General features: G+C 26.5%; 2 protein-coding genes and 1 long non-coding RNA gene across 6 annotated transcripts in view; 1 reads left to right on the forward strand and 2 right to left on the reverse strand.

The window, feature by feature from the left end:
* The window catches only part of Liprin-gamma (liprin protein kazrin), a 139,817-nt gene extending 131,527 nt beyond the window's left edge, over positions 1-8,290 (reverse strand). For 2 of the 3 annotated variants that reach the window (XM_088192667.1, XM_088192669.1), the window contains exon 1: positions 8,003-8,279. In XM_088192667.1, coding sequence (XP_088048793.1) covers positions 8,003-8,038 — 36 coding nt within the window. In that variant the 5' untranslated portion in view covers positions 8,039-8,279. Of the gene's footprint in view, positions 1-8,002 lie in introns of all 3 variants that reach the window. The other variant, XM_088192668.1, reaches the window with a different exon arrangement.
* Positions 8,195-23,592, reverse strand: part of LOC148232512 (uncharacterized) — a 147,510-nt gene continuing 132,112 nt past the window's right edge. Inside the window, exons 4-5 of one of the 2 annotated variants that reach the window (XR_015810736.1) lie at positions 8,348-8,404; positions 8,195-8,244 (exon numbers count right to left, since the gene is read on the reverse strand). This is a non-coding gene — a long non-coding RNA (uncharacterized LOC148232512). The other variant, XR_015810735.1, reaches the window with a different exon arrangement.
* On the forward strand, positions 10,059-18,650 carry LOC148232513 (acyl-CoA Delta-9 desaturase-like). Its single transcript, XM_088192316.1, has 6 exons — positions 10,059-10,111; positions 14,019-14,267; positions 14,336-14,672; positions 14,744-14,929; positions 15,135-15,294; positions 18,445-18,650. Exons 2-6 carry the CDS (start codon positions 14,042-14,044, stop codon positions 18,607-18,609), a joined length of 1,074 nt encoding a protein of 357 aa, XP_088048442.1. The 5' UTR covers positions 10,059-10,111; positions 14,019-14,041; the 3' UTR covers positions 18,610-18,650.

The raw sequence follows: 23,592 nt of genomic DNA on the forward strand, positions 1-23,592 counted from the left end.
TTAAAAAAATACAATCATGGTTAAGTAGGAAGTAAAAATACCAAGCCTAGCAAGTTGACTTGAGAAATACATTCATGCAGATTGGACGTCAAAGAAATTGCAATATTAGCATTGTTACTTTTAAAGAGAAAAATGAAAAGAATAACAAAGAATATTGAGTGCATCCCTTGTTGCAATTAATAACATCACTTTTTACTACGGCACTTTTTTTTAGAAAAACGAGTACACAATTTTTTAGATGCGAAATTCTCCTACTATTCTATTTTGCAAAACCCTTTTAGATATTAAATGGGCAGTGAGAGCAGTGCATCAAAAAAGGATCTAACAGTTTGAAATTATTTTTTATAACACATTTCGTTTCGGCATCCGCAAATATGAAAATAACAAATTCTGCGTGTACAATTAGGTGATTTATAAATAGAAGATTATAAAATTTTATGATACTTTCAAGCTTACAATCCGTGAGAGTTGGCAATGGTCGGCACTTTTCCGTTAATCCTTTGACTCATAGTAGAAACACGTTTTTGCTGTCAATAATGTATAATGACAGCTAAGTCGTTTCACGTTTTTTTACGATAAGGAAATTCATATATTATAATTATCCCACGATAATTCAATTAATATCTAATTTTCAAAACAATCAAAGTGAATAAACGGATCTACCACCCACAATATCCTACACGCGGATCATTTTAAAAAAAAATATTTAATTAAATTATTAAAACGCATGTTTAATTATCTGAATAAGATTTGAATTAATCGTGGCTGCAAATAAATAAAACAAAGAAAACACTCCTTCCATTTTTCTCTTCCAGATTATTTTAAATCCCTCAATATTTTCTGCTACACTAAAATAATTAGGTAATGGACCTTAAAGCTGTAACTTCAATTTATTTACCTCGTTAAGTATATAAACCATAAATGCCAACTTCAAGGTCTATTCCTCGTTATTAAATAATTTAGATAATCCTATATGTTTATTTATAAGAAAATAATAAACTTCTTCCTTCAATTCAAAAACACGTTATAACACTTTTCCCCTGGATAGCCATCTAATTTCAGTGTAGTACAAAAAGTCTAAAATAACGTACTATCAGTAGATTTTCTTATAAAATTCACAACTTTAATAGAATTATTTAAAATGTCTAGGAGTTCGGGAGCCATTACTTTCGACCCCGGCACTTGACACAGTGATTAGTTATTAAATTAACTTTTGCAACTGCTCAAATCTTTGAGGTTACATTGTTGAGGCACGGTTTGTACAAATACCAATAACCCACATCCAATCTAAACAGTGTTTTATAAATTATTTGTTTACGTTTTACAAAATATTTCTGAGCTAGTTGCACTTTTTGGTAAAATCCAAACATTTAATATATGTATATATTTGGCAAATCCTATCAACACAGCACCATTAAATATATTCAGTGACTCATCGATTAAAAAATAATATAAATATGAAAATTAATATTTTGCACAAATTAAATAAAAAAATCATATTTATTTATATGTATGTCACAGTGACTGGTTGTCAACTTCTAACGTGTGATTGTGTTAGTCCAGCGTGCGTGTCTTTTGAATAAAAAGTGGAAGCTCTGACGTTCACTGCTCTAAAGTAATATATATTTTGAATTTTTTGTTTATGTTACAGTGAGTAAAATGCAATTTAACTAGAATTTCAGTGAAATTATTTTTACTAGCGTAGATATAATTTATCTGAGAGACACTAGTTAGCCAAAACAAACTAACCAAATACAATTTGACTAAATAAAAGTTTTAACAATAATAATAATAGCTTTTAACTAATTCGTATTTTGGCAAACGATTCTATGAATCTCTGATCACGTGAAATACCAGTTTGTAAGTAAATACAGTTCTACTAATACTGAGCGATATCATTTTAATCAATTTTTTGATACATTCTATTTGACTGAGTTACTTAAATTAATTTAATACTATTAAAAATATAACTTCACTGGTAATTTACATTCACTGCAACATACATACAAAATAAAAAACATGTTTTTACGAATTTTCAACTGTATAATATTATGTGCGTGACCTATTTAATTAACTTGGAAATTTGCAAATTTAAATCACTGTCATATAAACGTTTGACATTTAATTTTCGATTACTCAAAAGCAGAACGCATAATGGATTTTTAATTACCGTATAACGACATGTAAACAACCAGAATGTTAATTTTAATTACCATTGCTATAAAGTGAAATAAAAAAAATAATACCAAATAAAATATCACTTTAAAATAAATGTTTCTAGTGCAATGCTTTTAAGTCATGCAATAAATTAAAAAGTAATGATCATACGCTAAACTTAAAATTTTGTCGAGAGAAAAGATATTTTATTAATTCATTTTATTTTAATAAAGTATTTGATCCAGCGTGGTACAATATTTAAACTAAAATTTATCTTAACAAAGCTCCCTAATTTTCTACGTATAATACACTCATAATTAAAAAGTCAAAACTATATTGTCACTGCGTAAATTTCTAGAGTTCTTCATAGTAATTTTATACAGTCGTTTTTAAATAATGTATACCAATAGCATCTCTATTTTTAAAACCAGACGTTATAAATCGCAGTATTAAATCAATTTCAATTAGGTAAAATGTACAGTTAAAGATGTGAATTATTACCTTAAATATTAAAAATTATATAAACGTATGTTTAATTCTAACGACAAAATTAGCCCCAAAATTCCAAAGTGAAAAATGTCTACAATTCAAATGAAATATTCGACTTTCATAATTTATACGTTTTACCCCACATTTTTAAGGTTCTATTCAACATTTTTAACGGGTTATTATGGTATGTGAAAGCATCGCGTGTTACAAGAGCGGAAACATACTACCCAAATATAGATTAAGCATTTTATCATAATTATATTATTGTGTTATTAAAGCGGCTGTATTGATTGAAACACGTGTAATATTGTAGAATGTAAAGCCTTAATACGTGTACCTTTAGTATGAAAATCGAGGATTATGTTTCTAGTGGGATTTCGAGGGTGATTGATGGTTGTAATTAATTATGATCGGTAGGGTTGTCAAGGAAATTCAAACTGACGTGTGTTAACTAGAGATTAAATTTTATTTTATTTACATGTTTTATTTACTCAATAATACTATTGATACCACTCACGTAAGTATTGATTTCATGACAAAAATGAAATCAATATAAGGCAGATATTGCTATACTTTTAGAATTATATATATACTATTAAACCAGATTGTATAAATATACATAAGTATAATAACCTACTAATATTAACTGAAACTAAATAAAAAATACAATACAATTTATTTTCGTAACAATCACAAAATAAAAACTAAACTTCCTTTTTATATTTAGAGAGAAAAGAGAATACATCAATCCGTTTATTCGATAGACAATGCCTAATAAATATTTCGGGCTCGATTGAACCGCCCGCCAATTAATTTTAATATTCCGACCCATCAATACAATCTCGTTAAGACGGCTTTTTTATTTATTCCCGTAAATATTTACCGAGGCAGAGAGGGTGGAGAGATAGAGGCTCTCCCGGAAGGATTTAGGGAATTTACTCGGTCAACATTTCGGAAATCGAACGAACGGAATTGGTGCCATTGTTCCAAAGAGGTAGTGAGTACTTGGTCCCTTTGGCCGAATTTCCAGTTCCCACCCCAGTCTCAGGACCACCTTCAGGAGCCGTCCTTTGTCTGAGGGATGGCCATTAATTGAAAGGTTGCCCCTTTTGTCTCTCGTCGAAATCTACACAAAGAGCGTTCGAGTGAAAATTTTCATCTAAAGACATACCTGCCAATGCCCAGCTTGTTTTTACTTCATCTTAAGCGATTGGCGATAAAAAAAATCTAAGAAAATCATTATTTATATAGATATATACAACATATACTTGTTATGTTACCAAATGTGAAGAAATTGTCAGTTAATAAAAAAATACTTTTGGTACTAAAATGTAAAGAATCTAATAAACTACACGTGCATAGATTTTCAAAAAGAATTTGATTAAGTATAACACGAAATCGACTCCTTGTTTGGATTTTAGAGTTATTAAAAGACATGAAAAGTTTTCTTTCTGAGAGAGGTGATAATAACCCACAATTATCAAACAAAACTGGATATTTAATTTATCATTCTTAGCAGACATTCGCTTAAAACTAATGGATTAGAATCTTGAATTACAAGGCAATTTATTAGATATTAAAATCTCAATAAGTTGTAATCTTTTTTAGAGTATTTAATTATTTCCTATGCATTAAAAAATATTAACGTATATATCCTGATATGACTTAATTAGACGCAAACAATGTTTTTCGAAATTAAAAATGTTAAGGCGAGATTCGATGATTTTAAAAAGATTGAAAACATCACACTATTTTTTTCAAAATCCTTTCAGAAAGATATTAACATAGTAGAAATCGCAAATTAGATCTTTAAAATATTTAAATTATATCTGAATAAACACAAAATGGAAATAACCAAACTTCAGAATGATTAAAATTTAGAATCCAAAGATTATATTTTGAAATACATTAAATATAAATACATATATAATCCTTACAAATGCGGTACAAAAATAAATGTTTAATTTTGGCTATATATATATTTGACTGAATCCGCATATTCTGACATTATAAAATCAGATATACGAAATTATTTGAGTGATTATAATATAGACCAATGTTACCAATGACCAATTATATCTTTGATGGTTTAATATTGACATTAAAAATACAGATCAACGATTTTATAAATAATATTTTATCTAATGTAATATTCACAATGTTTCTATTTTTAATTGCTATTTTTATTAACTGAAATGTTTAATAAGCATTATTTATTTGTGAACTTATAAGAAAGTAGATCGTGATGATTTTTTATAAAGAGGAGTAGATTGCCACTACTAAAAGGTTGAGCAGCAGCCCAGCTGGTTTATAACTATTTTCATATTTACAAGATCACTTTGACAAAGCATATAGTCCGTATATGCATTGTCAAAGTAATTTTCGCAAAAGCCAGACTGTTTGTAAATAATTTTATTCCTCAAAGAATCTTTTAAACGCGTAAATATTATTTTTTTTAAATATTTTACTCAATAGCGGATGGTTTTAATAATAGTATTGCCTTAAATTGTACTGATGATAAATGAAAAAAAAATTGCTCATAAACCTTACAATTATTTTGTGTGTAGAAGAAACCTACGGTACAATAATGGCTTAAGAATCCTAAAAGGGACAAGAGTCTTAAATATAAAAAGTTCCTAAGCGTTTTTTTCAGTTTTATAACATTAGTTAAAGCAGAAAGATCCACAAGAATTCAAAAGCTTTCTCAATATTAAACATTAATAATTCAATGTTTAGAACCAAAGCAACTTGACAAATGTGTGCCGCTTGAACTTAAAAAAGTATGTAGCGAAGCATTTCGCGAAATCATTACAGCAAAAAAGATGTTTTGTTTGGTGTAATCCAATCCATTGCAGCGAAGAAATCTTTAAAAAGTACCAAGAACTACAACTTTGGTAAGTTGGCAAAAATATTATGCTGATATAATAAAAGCAGCGGAAGTTATCGTGTCCTAAATTTTGAGTGAATTCCATGTATAAACCTATTATTTCCAGTCAAAATGTGTTTTTATAAAAAAAATAAGTCAGGTTACCAGGGCGGTGCAAGGGGTGCAAGGTACCAAGGCTGCATATTTAAGGGGGTCCAATTATTTAAAAAAAATATTTGAACCTTTTTTAAAAATAAATAATTTAAATTGTTTTTTTTTAAATTGCAACTTCTTATACTATGGAATATTTCATTGTTTTTGTGAAATATTCAGATAGCGCTAAAGAAAAACAATTTTTTATTAAAGGTTAAAAAAAATGAAATTGGACCCCCTTATAATATACAGCCTGGGTACCTTGCACCAGTTGCACCACCCTGGTGACCTTCTTCATGTGTACCTGAAGGTATAAAATTGAGAACATAAATTTATATTTTTCCTTAAACAAAAATCTTTTGAGTTATGCTAGGTTAGGGTATGAAAAATCGTAGCCTAACCTAGCCTAGCTCAACCTAATTCAATTCCTTATAAAAAAACACATATTGTTTATATATAGAATTGATTCAAAATTCAGGACACAATAACTTCCACTGCTTTTAAAGCTGCATAAAATAGACCTTGTAAGCATTTCAAATATATATGTTAGCCAGTTATATCCATCATTTTGTTTCAAAATGGTGGCCATTCAAAAAATCAAAAAAATCGTATCTTTGTTAAAAATCGCTTTAGAGAATAAAGTAAAGAGAGTAAAAATGTTTTATATTAAAAATAAAAGCAAAATTTAAATTTAAAATATATTTTTTTACACTTTTATCAAATATTTTTTTTTAAGACACGGATCACTGCCGCAGTTTTGGACATTTAAATTTTTTTAAAGTCCACGTTGATGCACTGATCGAAGCAATAAAAACACACAACCCATAAATTAAGTTTTAAATGCCTAATTTATTTCAAATTCCTGGCATAATGACATCATACACTTTTATCGTCACATGGGTCAAATCCATGTAAAATATTTTTAAATACGGTGTAATAAATTGAATAAGAAACAGCCAGTCGGGCGAAGTTAAGCTCTGATTTCGAATGTATATTGTATGAAATAATAGATTTTTTGATATTCATTTGTTAAATATATGAAAAATGCGACCGAGAAATTACAGAAAACGCGAAGGACAGTGTTAAATATTATTTAGATACCAAAGAAGTAAAAATTTAAGTGGTTTAAAGATGTTTTTAAACACATTTAATGTATCTACAAGAAGAGCAAACCATTCTTTTAATACGAAAAAAATTGAAGAAGATTTTTGTGATTAATTGGAAGGTGTCTCTAGGAAAATCAATGATGAAAAAGTAAAACGCGTGAAGGAACACATTGAGAGTTTTCGTCAATCAGAAAGCTATTATACAAGTTCTCACAATTCAAATAAAAAATATTTATTCTTTGAATTGAATATAAGAAAAATGTGCAATTTAAACGTTGATAAATGTAAGGAAAACAACACAAGTTATGTTAAAAAGAAAATTTATGGGAATATTTATTTCATTATCCACGTAAAGAAAAGTGCCAAAAATGTGATTTGCTCAATATGCAAATTAAAACGTCACGCAATATTGAAGAAATAAAAAATCTGATGAAACAAAATTAACTATATTTAAAAATGCCAAACATGCTAGAAAATCTTTATAAGAAGATAAAGCGCTAGCTTCAAAAAACACAGGAAACTATTTTGCTTTTACATTTGATTTGACTAAACTGACAGTTTCTGATTCATACTATAAACAATACATATATGTTTTAAATCTAGGTTTCCACAATATACATGATGATAAAATTCATATGTATACTTGGCATGAACCAACTGCATTCAGAAGATCACAAGAAGTAGCTTCTTGTTGTTTAAAAACCCTACAAAATGTGACAACTCTAAAACATGTTATGTAGGCTGACCAAAATATAAAGTTAGCCTTAATGTGGATGAAAATTGTTTGGTCTAGCGATAATACCATCGATATTATTGACCATAAATTATTATTATCTGGAAATTTATTATTGCCAAATGATCGCGATTTTGGTGTTGTAAAAATGACTATTTGAAAAAACAATTTTCTGTACATTCCCTGCGATTATTACAAATTAATACAAACATGTCGCAAACTAAATTAATTTTTACTACACAAAGTGAAAACTAAAAACTTTTATTTAACCAAATCTCTGGAGTCAATTTTGAAAAGTACCAAAAAAATTAATGGCGGAAGTCAACTGGCCTTATAATTTATAAACCTCTTATTGTCTAGACTCTAAACAATAAGAGGTTTATAATGTTGTAAAATATAAAAAGTAGTCGATGTTAATCGCGGCGTCCTTTAATCTAATTCAGTATATAAATATCAATTTGCTAAAGTAATATGCAGGTTAAAAAAAATATACTTTACCTGAGCGTCACCTAGAAGTCGGCGCACTAGCGCCATGGAGGCCCTGAGGGCTTGGCATCCATGTTAGCCTCTAGAGGCCCCATGGGCCTGCGCCCCCCTCATGGAGTAGCGCAGCCTCACTCACACAAACGTCGTTTTATAATTTACAAATTAATGCAAATACACTTTTTTTTAATTAAATTATATTAAAAACACGACACTGTAAAAACAGTCGATTCACTGTATAAATAACTATTAGGTCACTGTCAACACAAAACGAAACATATTAAAATATGCACTGTAAGAATAAAATTTAATTTTAATTCATTTAGCACAGAAAATCCAAACACAGGTATTCACAATTACAATTTTTAGTGATTTTTAATAATTATTTATTTATAGTTGTTTTAATCACGTGCGTATCTGAAACAATAAAAAAATATATTATAAATTTGTTTTAAATATTATAACATGGTAATATAATATAAAACGAGGTTTGTCGTTTAATTTAAAACACAAAACAAAGAAGTAATTAGGTAAGAATGGTAATTGAAGGGTAATCAGTAAAAACATTATGCAAGATTTTATAATTAAGCGACCTGAATAAAGTATTAGCAATTCTATAGAAACCATATTGTTGTGGCGAACATTGTCAACAATATTATTGCGACAAGTAGAAAAACAACGGCAGTTAAGCACAAAGTCGGAAAGAAATTTAATAGACAATATAATAGCGTTATGAAGTTAAAATTTAATATTAAGATAAACGACCGTTTCACATACATAACAAAAATTGGGTCTGGAAAATTTATCTCCAGCAATTCACCGCCAGCAATGAATATCTAGCAGTTTACAGCGGCGTTAATTCATCGCATATTTCATTGCCAGGAAATACATGTTATTTATTGATCATTTTAGATTGAAAATAAAGTTTTTCTATATGTGTTATTTTTACCATCATTTACCATTACTTAAATATATTTTAATTCACAAACTTGTTGCGTATGTTTTTTTTTGTTTCTTAATATATATTGATAAGAAATTCCAAGTGATTATGATTGCTTAAAAAAAGGCAGATGGGTAAATTGTTAAATTAACCTCATCTCACATCTGACAGTATTAAGCTATTTTTTCAGAATAAAGCTATCGAAATCTAGATAAAAACAGAATTTAGTCATTAGATTTGGTTCAGCCCTTCCATCACTTTAAGTCGTTAAGAGTAAACTAGTTTAAAACGACTTGGAGTTTACACAATGTAAATTTATGGCACAAACAATTCACATCAAAAATATATTTACATATCAATTATTGTACATTAAAAAATATATTAAAAATCTTATTTTATCTGTTATGTATTTTGTTTAGTAATTAGATAAATTAGCATTGTGTTCGATTAGAAAAACATAGGTTTCGGAAATACCAAAATAGCAATGCTTATTTATGAAAACTCAATGAATCATGTTTAAGTGCTCCATAGAATACTTAGAATATATTTATATATTTCTTCAAATACAAATACATTTTCTTTGTATCATTTCTAATATATCTCTTGTAATAAAAATACATATTACAATTCATATTCAGAATAATCCGTAATCTCTCTTATAGATCAACAACTATTTTACTATTGAACAATTCATAACAGTCATTTGTAATTTAAATGCAAATCTTACCATTGTGTGCAAATTGAGGTTATTGAGACAATTAAATCGATGAATTAAAACATAAAAATCAATGCAAAATTAATATAATATCATTTTATAAAATATATTAATAAAAATATACGTATATTGAATAAAAAAATTAATATTATAGCTAATTAAATTAACTATGACTCAAACAGTTATTGGTAAACACATAAATACCAAATTGTACTATTGGACTTTCAGAATTCGGTATTTAGTTAACTAATGACAATTTGATAAACAATGTATTTGCATTATGAAAATGTACGCTTTTATTGAACAATTAAAAGACATTTTCTAGTTATGCGAATTTATAAAGAATGTTTTATTATTCGATTGAACTTTTGAACTATTCGTATGAAAACCAAACTATATATATAGGTACTTTACGTAGCATTTTTAGTCGACTATCACTCGTCGAATTAAGTATTGCTACATCAAATAGGTATGAATATAATACTTATATAATTAAATAGGAGTAATAAACTGTAGATAAATGTTTTATATTTGAACAGTTATATGTTTATGTTATATTATTTACTGATAACTAACCGCTGATGCTAAAATAATATTATACTCTAAAAACTATTCTTTTTATCACACTTTAATTTTTTAAATCTGCGGATTAGAATGAAAATTATATTACTATATATAAACCGAAATCTCTAATATAAATTATTAATCAATAAGAATTTTTAAATATTTATACTGTAAATAATTATTTATTTATAAATATTTAGAAATATATTTCCACTGATACAAGTATCGTTTGAGAACAGAAGTATTTTAAATTTATATTAATATTAATTATAAATATTAATGATCGCCACTAGACTTTTTTTATGCTTCTTTCTACATTGTATTGCGAATTTTTTCGACAAATTTAAAAGTAATTCATAGGTATTCAGTGTTAAAATAAATTTATTATTTTACACTTGAATTCTCTGTATTTATTCAAAAAGTATGCTTTAAATTATTTTGTTAAATAAGATTTTTTAAAGTATAATATATTGTTGTATATCTATAGTGAAGGTGTTACTCGCTTAATGTATATTTAGACATTATGAATAGAGGTGATTATTTTTTTTAAACATAATAAAATTGTAATTATCACCGAGAGATTAAGGACGAAAGCTTAAACGAGACGGTGGGAAAACAGCAATTTTATTATTATATTACGTAGTTAAAATCCACTTTTGCCTTTGTTCAAGGCAACAATCGTTCTCGGCCACTAAGCCCCATCTGTGATATTAATGAACTCAGACTTTAATGATAAAATGTGAAATTCGACATGGCTTTCCTTTTCAACTGTAATTACATTTGTTTTATTGCCGCAGCGAAATTTATTTTATAACCATACCAGCGCGTATATGAAAATAAATTTGTCTTGTTGGTGAGAATAATAATCGTACGTTATCTTTTTATTTATGTTGGTTTTACGTTAATAACCGCGTCTTGTTATCTCATACATATATAATTTTCTTATCTCAAACAATATTTTCATATGAATGGAATGACTATAAAATAAAAATATATGATACAAACTAAAAATGTTTCATTAAATTTGAATTCATATCAACAAAGTGTACTTATGATAAAAATATTTATATAATTATTAAGAGCAAAGATATATTTTTATAAATATATGACATCTTTGATAATTATAAAAAAAGAGGACCAAAATGTATGTACATATTTAATATCAACTACAACAGAATTTTTTTCACATCCAGAATACACAATTCAGAACCATGTGGTGCTCCATGTGATACCCAGAATTCATTGAAAGTGTTTTTTTTAATATTATAAATTTTATATACTTTTTAAAAATTCTACTTGAAAAGATAAACTCTGCAATTTTAATATATTCTTAGCTGAATTTTTACAAATATTTGATGCTCATAAATTATATAAAAATATTTAGATACTTGTGTTTGAGTTTTACCTTGTTAAAAAAATAAGGCTCCATAATATGTTATGGTTAAATCTAGTTTTTAAAATTTAAATATACTCTAAACTATTATATTTTGCATACATTTACTACCGCTTCTTCATTAATACTATTCCATTTAAATTAATTTTATTTTCACAAACGAGCTATAAAATAAAAATAGATCAGCACTTTCACTACTTCCCTTATACTCTTACTTACATAATAAATAAATATATTATCTGCAAATATACGAATCGTTTTCTACGTTTATAATATAATTTGTATTTAAACAAACAATAATAGATCTAATAAAGATCCTGTAGTATTCCATGAAATACCTGAATTTGACTATGCTTCCTTACTTAAAGTAATAATTCTCTAATTATTTTAATACTTCTAAAGAACTCTTAAGTCATATATACATTAGACAGTTAGCTATTTATAAATAAAAATAAAAATTAATAGCAAAATTGGAAACTCTAGCCACAGTAGTAAAATTTTCACTTTAAAAGTACATAAAATATATTTTTTAACTATTTAATTTATTATATCAATCATATATTTTGGATGAAAAAATATATAACATCTATACATAAACCGTTAAATTATTATAAAATAATACTATGTTTAAAGTACTAGGAAATTAAAGCGTTTTTTTATTTTATTTTTAATGTATATAATAAATCGTATGACAGTTAGTTGTTTTTAAATAAAAATAAAAATACATAACAAACTTGGGAAATCTAGCTACATTAATAAAAAATAAAAATCGCTAAGAGTCGCATTTTTCACTTTAAAAATACTACACCATTTCTAAGTCTTAGTTGGTTCATTTTCATAGAATAATATAATAATACACAGATAGATAACTAGTAGATTTTTATTTAGGCATTATTTTAAAAATCGAAAAAAATAGTTTATCGACTTTTAACTTCAATGGTTTAAGTTTAGTGCCACTGCAAAATTTATTTTATAAACATAAGTTTTGGTGGAATACTTTTTTAGCTTATAATAAGCAGCTAGATAACTAGTATATTTTTATTTAGGCAATGTGTTAAACGAGTTGCATTATATACTGAATCAAATGATTAAGTTTTTCTACTTTTACATTAAATAGTGCAAGTTTAGAGCGATTGAAAAAACATTTTATAACCATAAGTTTTGGTAGATTATTTTTTAATATGAATATAAGCCTACAGCCATATAACTAGTACATTTTTTTATTCTTTCATTATTTTACCAAATGATGAAATTAAGTATGTTACAACTGTCATCTCTTGAATTGAGAAATAGTGAAAATTTAGTGCGACTCTAAAATTTATTTTTTAATCTAAGCTTTAGTAAATTATTTACAGCTAGATTTTTGTTAATGTATAATATTAGACATGTTGCAACTAGCATAATTTCATGAATTGAAAAATTTAGTCCATCAACTTTTACATTAAATGGTGCGAATTCAGTTCCATTGCAAAATTAATTTTATAGCATATAGGGTGTTGCAACTGGCACTATATATTAAATCAAGAAATTTTGTACATTAAATAGTAGAAATTTGAAGCGACTGCAAAAAATATTTTATTACCTTTATTTTCACTAGATTATATTTTTAACAGCAAATATTAAAGCATAATTTAAACTATAGAATAACTTAAATATTTTGCAACTGGCATCATATTTTGAATCGAAAAATATTTTGTTGACATTGCATTAAAAAAAATATATTCCTAGATTTGTTACGATTTTTTAGTATAACAGTGGCGACTTATTTAATTATAATATAATTAAAAATATACAAAAAAAGAGTTCCAACAATAACCATTGTCTGATTATGATATTTTTGATTTTTTTAAATAGCAAAGTTTACTAATATGAAAAAATAATAATGTTTTTTTTATTACACAATGAGCTGCTGTAAATAATTCAGAAAAATTCAGGTAGGTTATTTATTATTTATAGCAATTGATTACGTTTTTATATAAAAAAATATAAAGCACGTTTACATATTTATTTATTATATTTTACATAAAAGGTCCACATATAATTAAAATATTTATTAAGGTAATTAACTTATCATATCGCATGTTATTAAGCAATTTATAAAATTTGTAGCATATATATATATCATATATTTAAAAATATTTTTTTTTAAACTCTAATAATTTTATATAAATTAACAAATTAAAGTCCTTAAATTTTATTGATATTGTGTAAGACTACACGAACATACATATATGTATGTTGAATTAATGGTAGCTTATAACTTTAATTTTTAACTAAATTTAAAAAAATACTAGCGAGATTAATTTGATTGTAATGATACAGACACTAATTAAAAAACGATCGTATCCGTACTAGTCTGAACACCTTCGTGCAATTACACACGTTCACAAAGAAATATTATTTTACTGTTTTTTTTCAGACCAGTTTAAAATCACAATCAACATGCCTCCCCACGTGGAGACTGAGACCACAGGTGTCCTTTACGAATCTGATGTTCAAACCACTGATGGTGGCTTGGACAAAGAAGTATCTCATTTGAAGCACGCAGGAAGTAAAAAAATCGTTTTGGTGTGGTCCAACATAATTTGGTTCATCTTGCTTCACACAGCTTCTCTTTATGCACTCTACGTGGCTATCGTAGATGCGAAATGGGAGACGAACGTGTTTGGTAAATAAACACATTATAATTTTAATATATTTTCAGATTAATCTAAGATATTTATTTTTCCTATATAGCATTTGCCTGCTATCTGATGTCTGGTTTGGGCATAACTGCTGGAGTCCATCGCCTCTGGGCTCACAAAGCATTTAAGGCAAAGTGGCCTTTGCGTTTAACTCTTATGCTCTGGAACACAATGGCCTTCCAGGATTCTGTAATCGATTGGTCTAGAGATCATAGGGTGCACCATAAATACTCTGACACTGACGCAGATCCTCATAACGCAGTCAGAGGATTTTTCTTTAGTCACGTGGGTTGGCTATGCTGCAGAAAAAGCGAAGAAGTGAAACGCAAAGGAAGACAGATTGACATGTCTGATCTTTATTCAGATCCCATATTGGCATTCCAGAAAAGGTGAGGAAAATCACTGTAAGTCTAGCCACATGAAGAACAAAAATATTTATTTATCTATTCTATAATACTAGGCACTACATGAAATTGATGCCACTGGTTTGCTTCGTCATTCCTACTATCATTCCCGTCTACTTCTGGAACGACACTTGGGTCAACGCTTTCTGCGTCCCAACTATTCTACGCTACGCCATTGTATTGAATGCTACCTGGTCCGTGAACTCATTTGCCCATTTCTTTGGAAACAGGCCATATGATAAGTAAGTCATTTTATTTGCTCCTTCATAAACAATAGTAAAACTATTATATAAAAATAAAATAAACCATAAATATTATTCTACCCAATGGGTAAAACCTATTTTTGAATATCCCACATACTTATCAAGTACTGTTAGCAGTGCCTCTAAAGGTGAATATACCACACGTACTATCCTATGATAATTACATAATGCCTGTTTGTTCTAGCTCCCTGAATCCACGCGAAAACTTGGGGGTGGCATGGGTGGCGTTAGGCGAGGGCTTCCACAACTTCCACCACACGTTCCCCTGGGACTACAAGGCGTCTGAATTGCCTTTCTACAGCCTACCGAACCCTTGCACGGCATTCATAGATTTCATGGCATGGGTAAGCTATTCTGGAACTATTCGTTCGATCGTTAGCCGCGCGTCGCCAAAACCGGCCTCTGGGGCGAGATGAAAATTGAAGCGTGATTAACGGCACAATTTTAGCTCAGATGAGATTGAATTATTATGCTCCAGTACTCTAATGGGTTAAGTTATTTATCAGCGAGACTTTAAAGACATAATTAAGATTGTCGTTAAAATAAGCTATCACATCATATCTTAAAGGACGATGAAAAGTGGATAATTGGAATTTATACTTAGAGTAAAGTGAAAGTTTCTTAACTATGTTTTTATAAACATAATCTATTATTACTTAATTAATACATTATTTTAAAGTTTTCAAATTAAGCTTCTTTTTCATTACTTTTGACTTTAGTCTATAGAATAAATTTATTTTACGATACAATTGCCTATTCGTAAGACGGAGTTTTCGTATATGTTTTTTATTACTTTAAGTAACTTTAAGTTACAATTTAAAATAAAAAATCTAGGGGTTAACAAGGAGATTACAAAAAAATATGTTCAAATAAGGAATATTTTTTAACAGCTCATTTGCGGTAAATGTATGTTATTTTTTTGAATAACGTATTTTTGGTAGTTTAAATTTTAATTTTAATAATAGACCCACGATTTTTTATAAGTAACAAAGATTAACTATGACTTCCTTCTTAATAGCAAAATACATCATTATAAATTCGTAACTAGTGAAAAAATATTAGCTAATAATTTCTGTTATACATAAAATTAATAGTTAATACTGTTTTTATATATATTATATTTGAAAAGCTCTCATGATTACCATAATGTCTATATTTGGTACTAACAATTTCTTTGATGTTTAAACTGTATATTACGATTGCATAAAATGCAATATATTGTTTATAGAAGTAAACTAAATAATACAATAAAAAACATTCCATTTACAGTTTCATATAAATTATTTCATTTTTAGATTAATTAAACTAATATTATTTACAAAGCATTTTATATCTAAATAATAAACCAAACTTTTAAGTATTCTATTTATTTTATTAATTTGATAAAGTGTTTTTAAAGCATTATAAAAAATATGCTATATTAAAATAAAATCAAGATATACTATTTTTTTACATATAGTTATACAACAGAGATTCTAATATAAAAAAAATATATATAAATATTCAGTTACTGTTTACGACTTTTTAAAAAAAAAAAAAGGTTAGATAAATATTTATACATTATATATAGAAAGACAATTTATTTTATTTCATATATTACGTTTTACATAATACGTTAATTTTTTTCATTCACGTAAATAATTTAATTTATTGCAAAATCAGATTTCATCTGAATTAAAATATCTATGTCTCTGTTTTTTATATTATAAATTCGTTACTGTTAAAATAAAAAATGTTTTTATTTGCTTTATTATCCGAATTTGTACATTTGGTCCATATTTACTAGTGTTTTTAAAAATGTGATTTAAAAATATGCTTTAGGTAAATATTTATTTTTATGTCTTAGTAAGATGTTACAAATTAGGAATAAAATATTAAATAAATATAAATATATTAGACAAATTTTACTTATTTGCAAATCTAATTTCTGTAATAATACAATTACATCTCAGTTTTTTCTATTAAATATTTAATTTTCCTATTATGGGTGTGTTACTAATTTAAAAACACTCTTTTTTAACAGTGTTTCTAAAAATATAATATTGAGAAGTCATGTGCTTTTATATGCTAATATAAATAAATAACTTGTAAATTGCAAATTGGGTATAATATAAAAATAAATATAAATATACTAGATTATTTTTTTATAATTCCAAAATCTGATATATTCTGAATTAATAATATACGACTACGTCTATGTTTTTTTTTCTTAATATTAATAAATAACTCAAAAATTAATTTGTTACTCTGAAATAATAAGTGCTCCTCATTTATGTTTAAATTTAGCCTTTAGCCAAAATTTTCAAGTATTCTAAAAATATATTATTTTAAAATCCTATGCCTTATTAAATTAATATTCAATTAAATATCTCACATATATATAAAATGAGATATAGTATATAGAATAAATATAAACGTATTAGATTGAACTTTAGATATTTAGTTAACTATTCATGACTTGTATCTAAAGATTAAAAGTTAAGATAAATATTTCTACATTATATATTGTCGAACAAATTATAACGTCTCACACAATACTAACGTATTGTTTTCGTTCAAGTAAATAAAATAAATATAAGCACTGTTCATGACTTAAATATGATAATTAAAGAGAAACAGATAAAATAAATATTTCTACATTATATATTGTCAGACAATTTACTACGTTTTGCCCATAGTAACATAACTAGTTTTAAGCACGAAAATATAATAAATAAAAGCAAATTTAATTAATTTAATTTATTTTAAAATCTGATTTTATCTGGAATAAAATGTCTATGTCTCTATTTTTATATTCTAAAATCGTTACTGTTAAAAAAATAAATGTTTTTATTTGCTTTATTATCCGAAATTACACGTTTAGTCTATATTTACTAGTGTTTTTTTAAAATGTAGTATTAAAAAATGTTTGCATTAGATCAATATTTATTTCAATGTCTAAATAATATGTTATAAATTCGGTACGGTATATTAAATAAATATATTGGATTATTTTAATTATCAAAAATACAATTTATTCTTAACTAATACTAATAATAATTAATAAATATTAAATTTTTCTATTATTAGTGGGTTACTAGTAAAAAAAATACACATACATATGAATTAACAGTGTTTTTAAAAATATAATATTTAGAAATCATATGATCTATTTTGCATATATAAATAAATATCTAATTGAAAATTGAGTGTAGTATTAAAATAAATATAAACTTGTTCGATAAATTAAAAAAAAAACAGAATCTGATATATTCTAAATTTATACGACTACATCTCTGTTTTTTTTTTTAATAACAATAAATTCGTCTAATATAATTCGTTTCTATTAAAAACAATAAAATCTTTTGTTTATGTGCATTACAATAATGCACATAAACAAAAGCTTTTTTAAGAAAATATGTATATAAGTAAATTTGATTTTAGAAGAAAATCTTATTTGGAGTTTTACTTATAATACAAGATTTATATTATATAATTTTTTTAATATGTTTTAGATTGGACAAGCATCTGACTTGAAATCAGTTTCCAGTGACGTGGTTAAAAGGAGAGCGACTAGAACTGGGGATGGCAGTCACAATCTTTGGGGTTGGGATGATACGGATATGACTGAAGATGATAAAAAAGTAGCTAATATCGATAGACCGACAAAGGCATATTAAACATAAAATAAATTTAAAAGTACTACTAATATATAAAAAAATATTTAATTAGGTGATTGTGGTCAAATTACGCAATTTTTACAAAAAAAATTTATAGAATAAGCTATATTATTTCTTATTATTTTGATAAAATACACATACTTGTATAAAAAAAATGTTCTTGTTTTTTTTTCATTTTTTCACCCTGCTCTGCTTTACACTCTCGACGTGAAATAAAATGGGGCGAATTGACTACCTACCCCCAGGTTCTCTTTTCTCCCTTGGCTCACTTCAATTTAGCCCTTTATGCGCAAATCTTTTCGGGGAGGTCTGTGTTTGGCGACAAAATGCGCGTCAAGCATTTCGTTGCGGGAGAGCGAAAATAACCTTTGAAAAATAATGATGAGACTTGTGTACACGTTGTGAGTATAATGGAATTGAATCCTTGAAAATAAATTTGACGTATTCCAGTTTGTAAACGGATACAGATTACAGAATGCATGAATTTAGTTGGACTCTTACATAGATTTTTTCAGCAAGATACATATTTTATATTATACAGTAATTTATAACTGTGCGCATCTTGCACCGAAACTTTGAAATTTAGATCATGTTTTCAAGGATTCGGTCATGTTTCTTCGACTCGAGTTTTCCATGAACAAACTTTTCATTTAACTCTGGAAGCCCGCGTCGAAAGCTCGCCAAGTGCAAATGTATTCGTGTCGTATTTGAATAAACTTTGGTCGGATTTCGAAATTCGCTCATACACACCAACCACCGGAGATAAGTCTAAAGTATCATGACCGTATGTGCTCTAATATAAACATACAGCATGTGTGAGTATTTCATTTATTTGCCTTGGAATAGGTATTTTTTTCGGCCGTGCAAAGTTAGCTTCCGGCGTCGGGAAAGCTTTGCAATGGTGTTTTATACACAAAAAATGTATACACACACATAAAGGGAGAGGTGGTCAAAAGGTTTTGAAGTACAACATTCTGCATCGTGTCGTAAAGTATTGTACTAGAGAATTTAATTACTGACACAAAAAAAATGTTTATTCAGATAAAAAGCTAGTTTTAATTTAATTAAATAACTTTATTTTGAATACATACATATAACTTTTGCAAACTAATCCGTATACTAATTTAAAACGGTAGTTTAAACTCTTTCTTAATAAAGATCTAAGTTAATGCTTCAGTTAGTTTAATATAAAATATATGGTTTTAGTAGTAAGTTCATATCAAAACAAATGAATTATATGCAGCTTTTTTAATTTTACCTTATTTATATTAAAAATCTAAGTATATAATTATACATATTTATTGCATTTTATTTTATTAATTTATTAATTGAGTCAGAGGCTGATTTCTAAGAAACATAGAAAGTGTTAAAATCATTATAGAAATATATAAAAATCAATATTCAAGAAATTTTGCTTTCGAAAAATCATCTTCATATCAATGGTTTTAAACCATACCCTAGGTAATAAAATTTGAATTATCGCTTAATGGAATACGCATTTTAAGCTTACGCTGAGGTTCTGAATCTTAGCCTGTCAAGCTTAGTTTTGTTTAAGGCGTTATAGCAAACCAGCACAGTCATAGGCTCACATTCGTCCTAAGCCGGGCGTCCCCTTTCTTCCTGCACACACAGAAGGATCAGAAAATTTGGGCCCAAATGTATGACATTCTCTGGCCAAATGTATGACATTTTGGCACTAAGAAATAATATTTAAAGGCTAGTTAATGCCAGAAGACGATCAAATCAAACACCATGCTTTATTTTTGTGAAACTTATAAAAATTAATAGATTTTGTAATAAATATAAAATATTCTCTATGAGTTGAAGCTCATTATAGAGAATTTACAATACATACCTAGCTTGATTTTAATCAATCATGAGATTAGGAAAATCTAGATACACCTTTATATGACATAATTTTCATAAATTAAAATGTATATCTCATTTTCAGTATGTGAATATAATAATACAGTATATTATTTATTATAAATTTATATTTTTGATAAACAGTTAACTGAAAGATTAAACAAACTATCATATGTGAGCAATCGAAGGACAAGAACGGATTTCACAGTTGTTACTGCATTCAATTTTTAATATTTCGAAGAAGATAAAGATTAAAAAACTATTATTAAAAATATTATAAAATTATTATTCCCAATTATTAATTAAATAAAATATTATAAAACGATTATTGTAAATGGGAAAATTGTATGGCGTAACTAGGTGAAAAGTCTCAATTAATTTTTACAATCCAACGATTCTTTTTATGTTATTATTGTAGTTCTTAGATTAGCAGAGAAAAGATAATGCCTATAGTATTTAGGATATATAAACAATAATTTGCTATTTAAATACTTTCGACTTTTATTAAAATATTATAAAAAATCATGCATATTTTCAAACATCTGGCAAAGACCTACCCTTTTTATGTAATGATTTAAAAAATGTAGCAATTGTACAAAATTTAAAAATAGTTGTAAATAATTATTTATTACAAAAAGTAGTAATATAAAATACTAAGGCATACTTAAAAAAAACATGTTGATTACGTAATATTTTTTTTACCAATTTAATGGTTAATTTTTTTATAGATTTTAAAGTATAATATCGATTTTTGTGATACTCTAGAATAAGAAAAATACTTGTTGAAGCGACGATTGCCACAGAAAAAAAATCTGTTAGGAAAAAAATTGTTCTTAGAAAGGCAAATAATTTTGTAGGCTTTGTGGCAGATACTAGCACGATACCAATAGTATGAATCATTAAATAAAACCTCAAAGACATAGGTTCGAATTTCATATGTATTTTAAAATTTAAATTGTGTCTAGGATGTTGTATTATAATATTTCTCAGATTTTCTTAGTCACGCGAATATAGAAAATCAAGCATATAATCGCATCTACTGATTGTATGCTGTAATTCTAGTTAATAATTACTGATATATAGACTTTGACATCAGTCTAATGTCTCATTACTTACTATATTGTGGGAACCTCCATTACAATCAATAAATACATATATTATAATTAAGGGCTTTATATTCATATAATTTATATGTTAAGCCGTCGTAGCAATCCTCGACATTAATTTTAAGCGTATAATTAAATTATTATTATATCTATGTTTAATCATATACACTACTACACCACTTATTTATATTACGTTCACGTACACGGAAATTCCTATTTAATATTGCACGGAAAGTCCGTAAAACGAGTCGAGTACGTCATGTTACGACGGAAAATGAGATTTTCACGTTATATCAAAACTCTCGAAAGACCTGATGCCGTACACTACAAAATACATGTCCAAAGTTTAATCTATACATAATAGAATTTTCATATTCACTCTCTTTAACGAGTTATCAAGAGAATATTATATGCTTTTCACTCGGGACTGAACTTATTATATACCATTTTAGTACAATCTAAATAATATAATATTATTTGCATTTTATAATTACGATAATGAGATAAAATACAAGTTGAAACAGCTTTATTGAATATTTACCAATTTGTATATATAAAATTAATATTTAATGAGTTTATAGTTAAACTGTTTCGATTAAATTAGCTGTGTATTTTAAATTATTTTAATAGTTATAATAAAAATCATATATTGAATTTTGCTGCTGTTGATTAAAATAATACCAAGCATGGCGGACTTGTGTAAATTTAATATGAATTAAAATGCTAAATTAATACGTTATAGCATAACGTAACTAGAGTGGCTTAATGTTTTTAACGTAAAACACGCTGCAGTTTAATTTAGTAATTCATTAAGGCAAATATGATGGAATATATAATATGCTTTTATATAATAATGTCATGTATCATATTGTATATATTATGATGATATTGCATATATTGCTGTATTAAAATTAAGTACATAAGTAATATGTTGATTTAGACATTATTAAAATTATTTCCTATACTAATAATATTATCACTTATCCAGCTAAAAAAATAGTTACTCAAAAAATGTTTATAGCCACTTTTAATTGCTTATACAAATATTATTTAATCGATCCTTCTCAATACAAACATCATTGTTTGTTTTGCTACCGAATGCCTGTGAGTTTTCAGGCAAAAAACGCAATTTTTCATAATTAAGGGTTCAGCTGCGCTAAGCGCCCGGCCCCGTGTAAGATTTATCCCTCGGCTAACTTATCTCACGATTTATATGCAAAGAATTTACTTTGTTTTTCGAAACGTGTAATTTAATTCACTCAAAGGCAATTTACAGAAGTGAAAAAAATGTACAAGACACAGAATGTCCCACAAAAAATGTTTACGTAATTTATCACTGCAATTTGTTATACTAAAATATTTTTAGTGGCTTGGGATATAAACTTTCATGTATTTTTACCACAAAATAAATACAATAAAGTAGAATATAAAACAAAATGGATACTCATTGTCAATGTTAAATTTAATATATTTTACTTAATAAGAAATGTAAAATCTTTGCTGATTTCTCTTCTAGCAAAAGTACCTCACAATTTCTAACAATTTTTTATACAGTTTGGAATTATATGTGTATGTTAAAATTATATGATTTAATATATTTTTAAGTCGAGGGTAATAAACTTAAAATAATATTAAATTGAATAAAAATATTAAAATTCACAGTATATTCAGTTAACCTTTTGAGAAGTGAGTTAATTATACGCACTTTTCATTTTTATTCCTGTTGTTATTTATTTATTATTATTTTATATTCCATTTACAATAAATTGTAGAAAAATATCAGTAACTCTCAGCGTTTTATTGTATTGATTTATTATACTTTTAATAATTTATTGAACACTTCTGTTATTAAATTACGTTAATTTAAATACAGTATTTATTATATATTATTTGGCTTCTGTGATTTTTTTTATCAATACAGAGGCAAGTATTTTATTTAAAATTCATATAAATATTTTTTGCTATGCTACTTTATTTGGTACTCTATTTTATATATATATATATATATATA

The sequence above is a fragment of the Plectrocnemia conspersa genome, unplaced genomic scaffold, assembly GCF_051122295.1.
Source record: "Plectrocnemia conspersa isolate PC_06_02 unplaced genomic scaffold, ASM5112229v1 ptg000009l, whole genome shotgun sequence".
In the NCBI taxonomy this organism is placed as follows: domain Eukaryota; kingdom Metazoa; phylum Arthropoda; class Insecta; order Trichoptera; family Polycentropodidae; genus Plectrocnemia; species Plectrocnemia conspersa.

Coding starts and splice junctions, on each gene's coding strand:
- LOC148232513 (XM_088192316.1), top strand. CDS start 14,042: ATGCCTCCCCACGTGGAGACTGAGACCACAGGTGTCCTTTACGAATCT. Junction 14,673..14,743: donor ATATTGGCATTCCAGAAAAG/GTGAGGAAAATC, acceptor CTATAATACTAG/GCACTACATGAAATTGATGC. Junction 14,930..15,134: donor GGAAACAGGCCATATGATAA/GTAAGTCATTTT, acceptor TGTTTGTTCTAG/CTCCCTGAATCCACGCGAAA.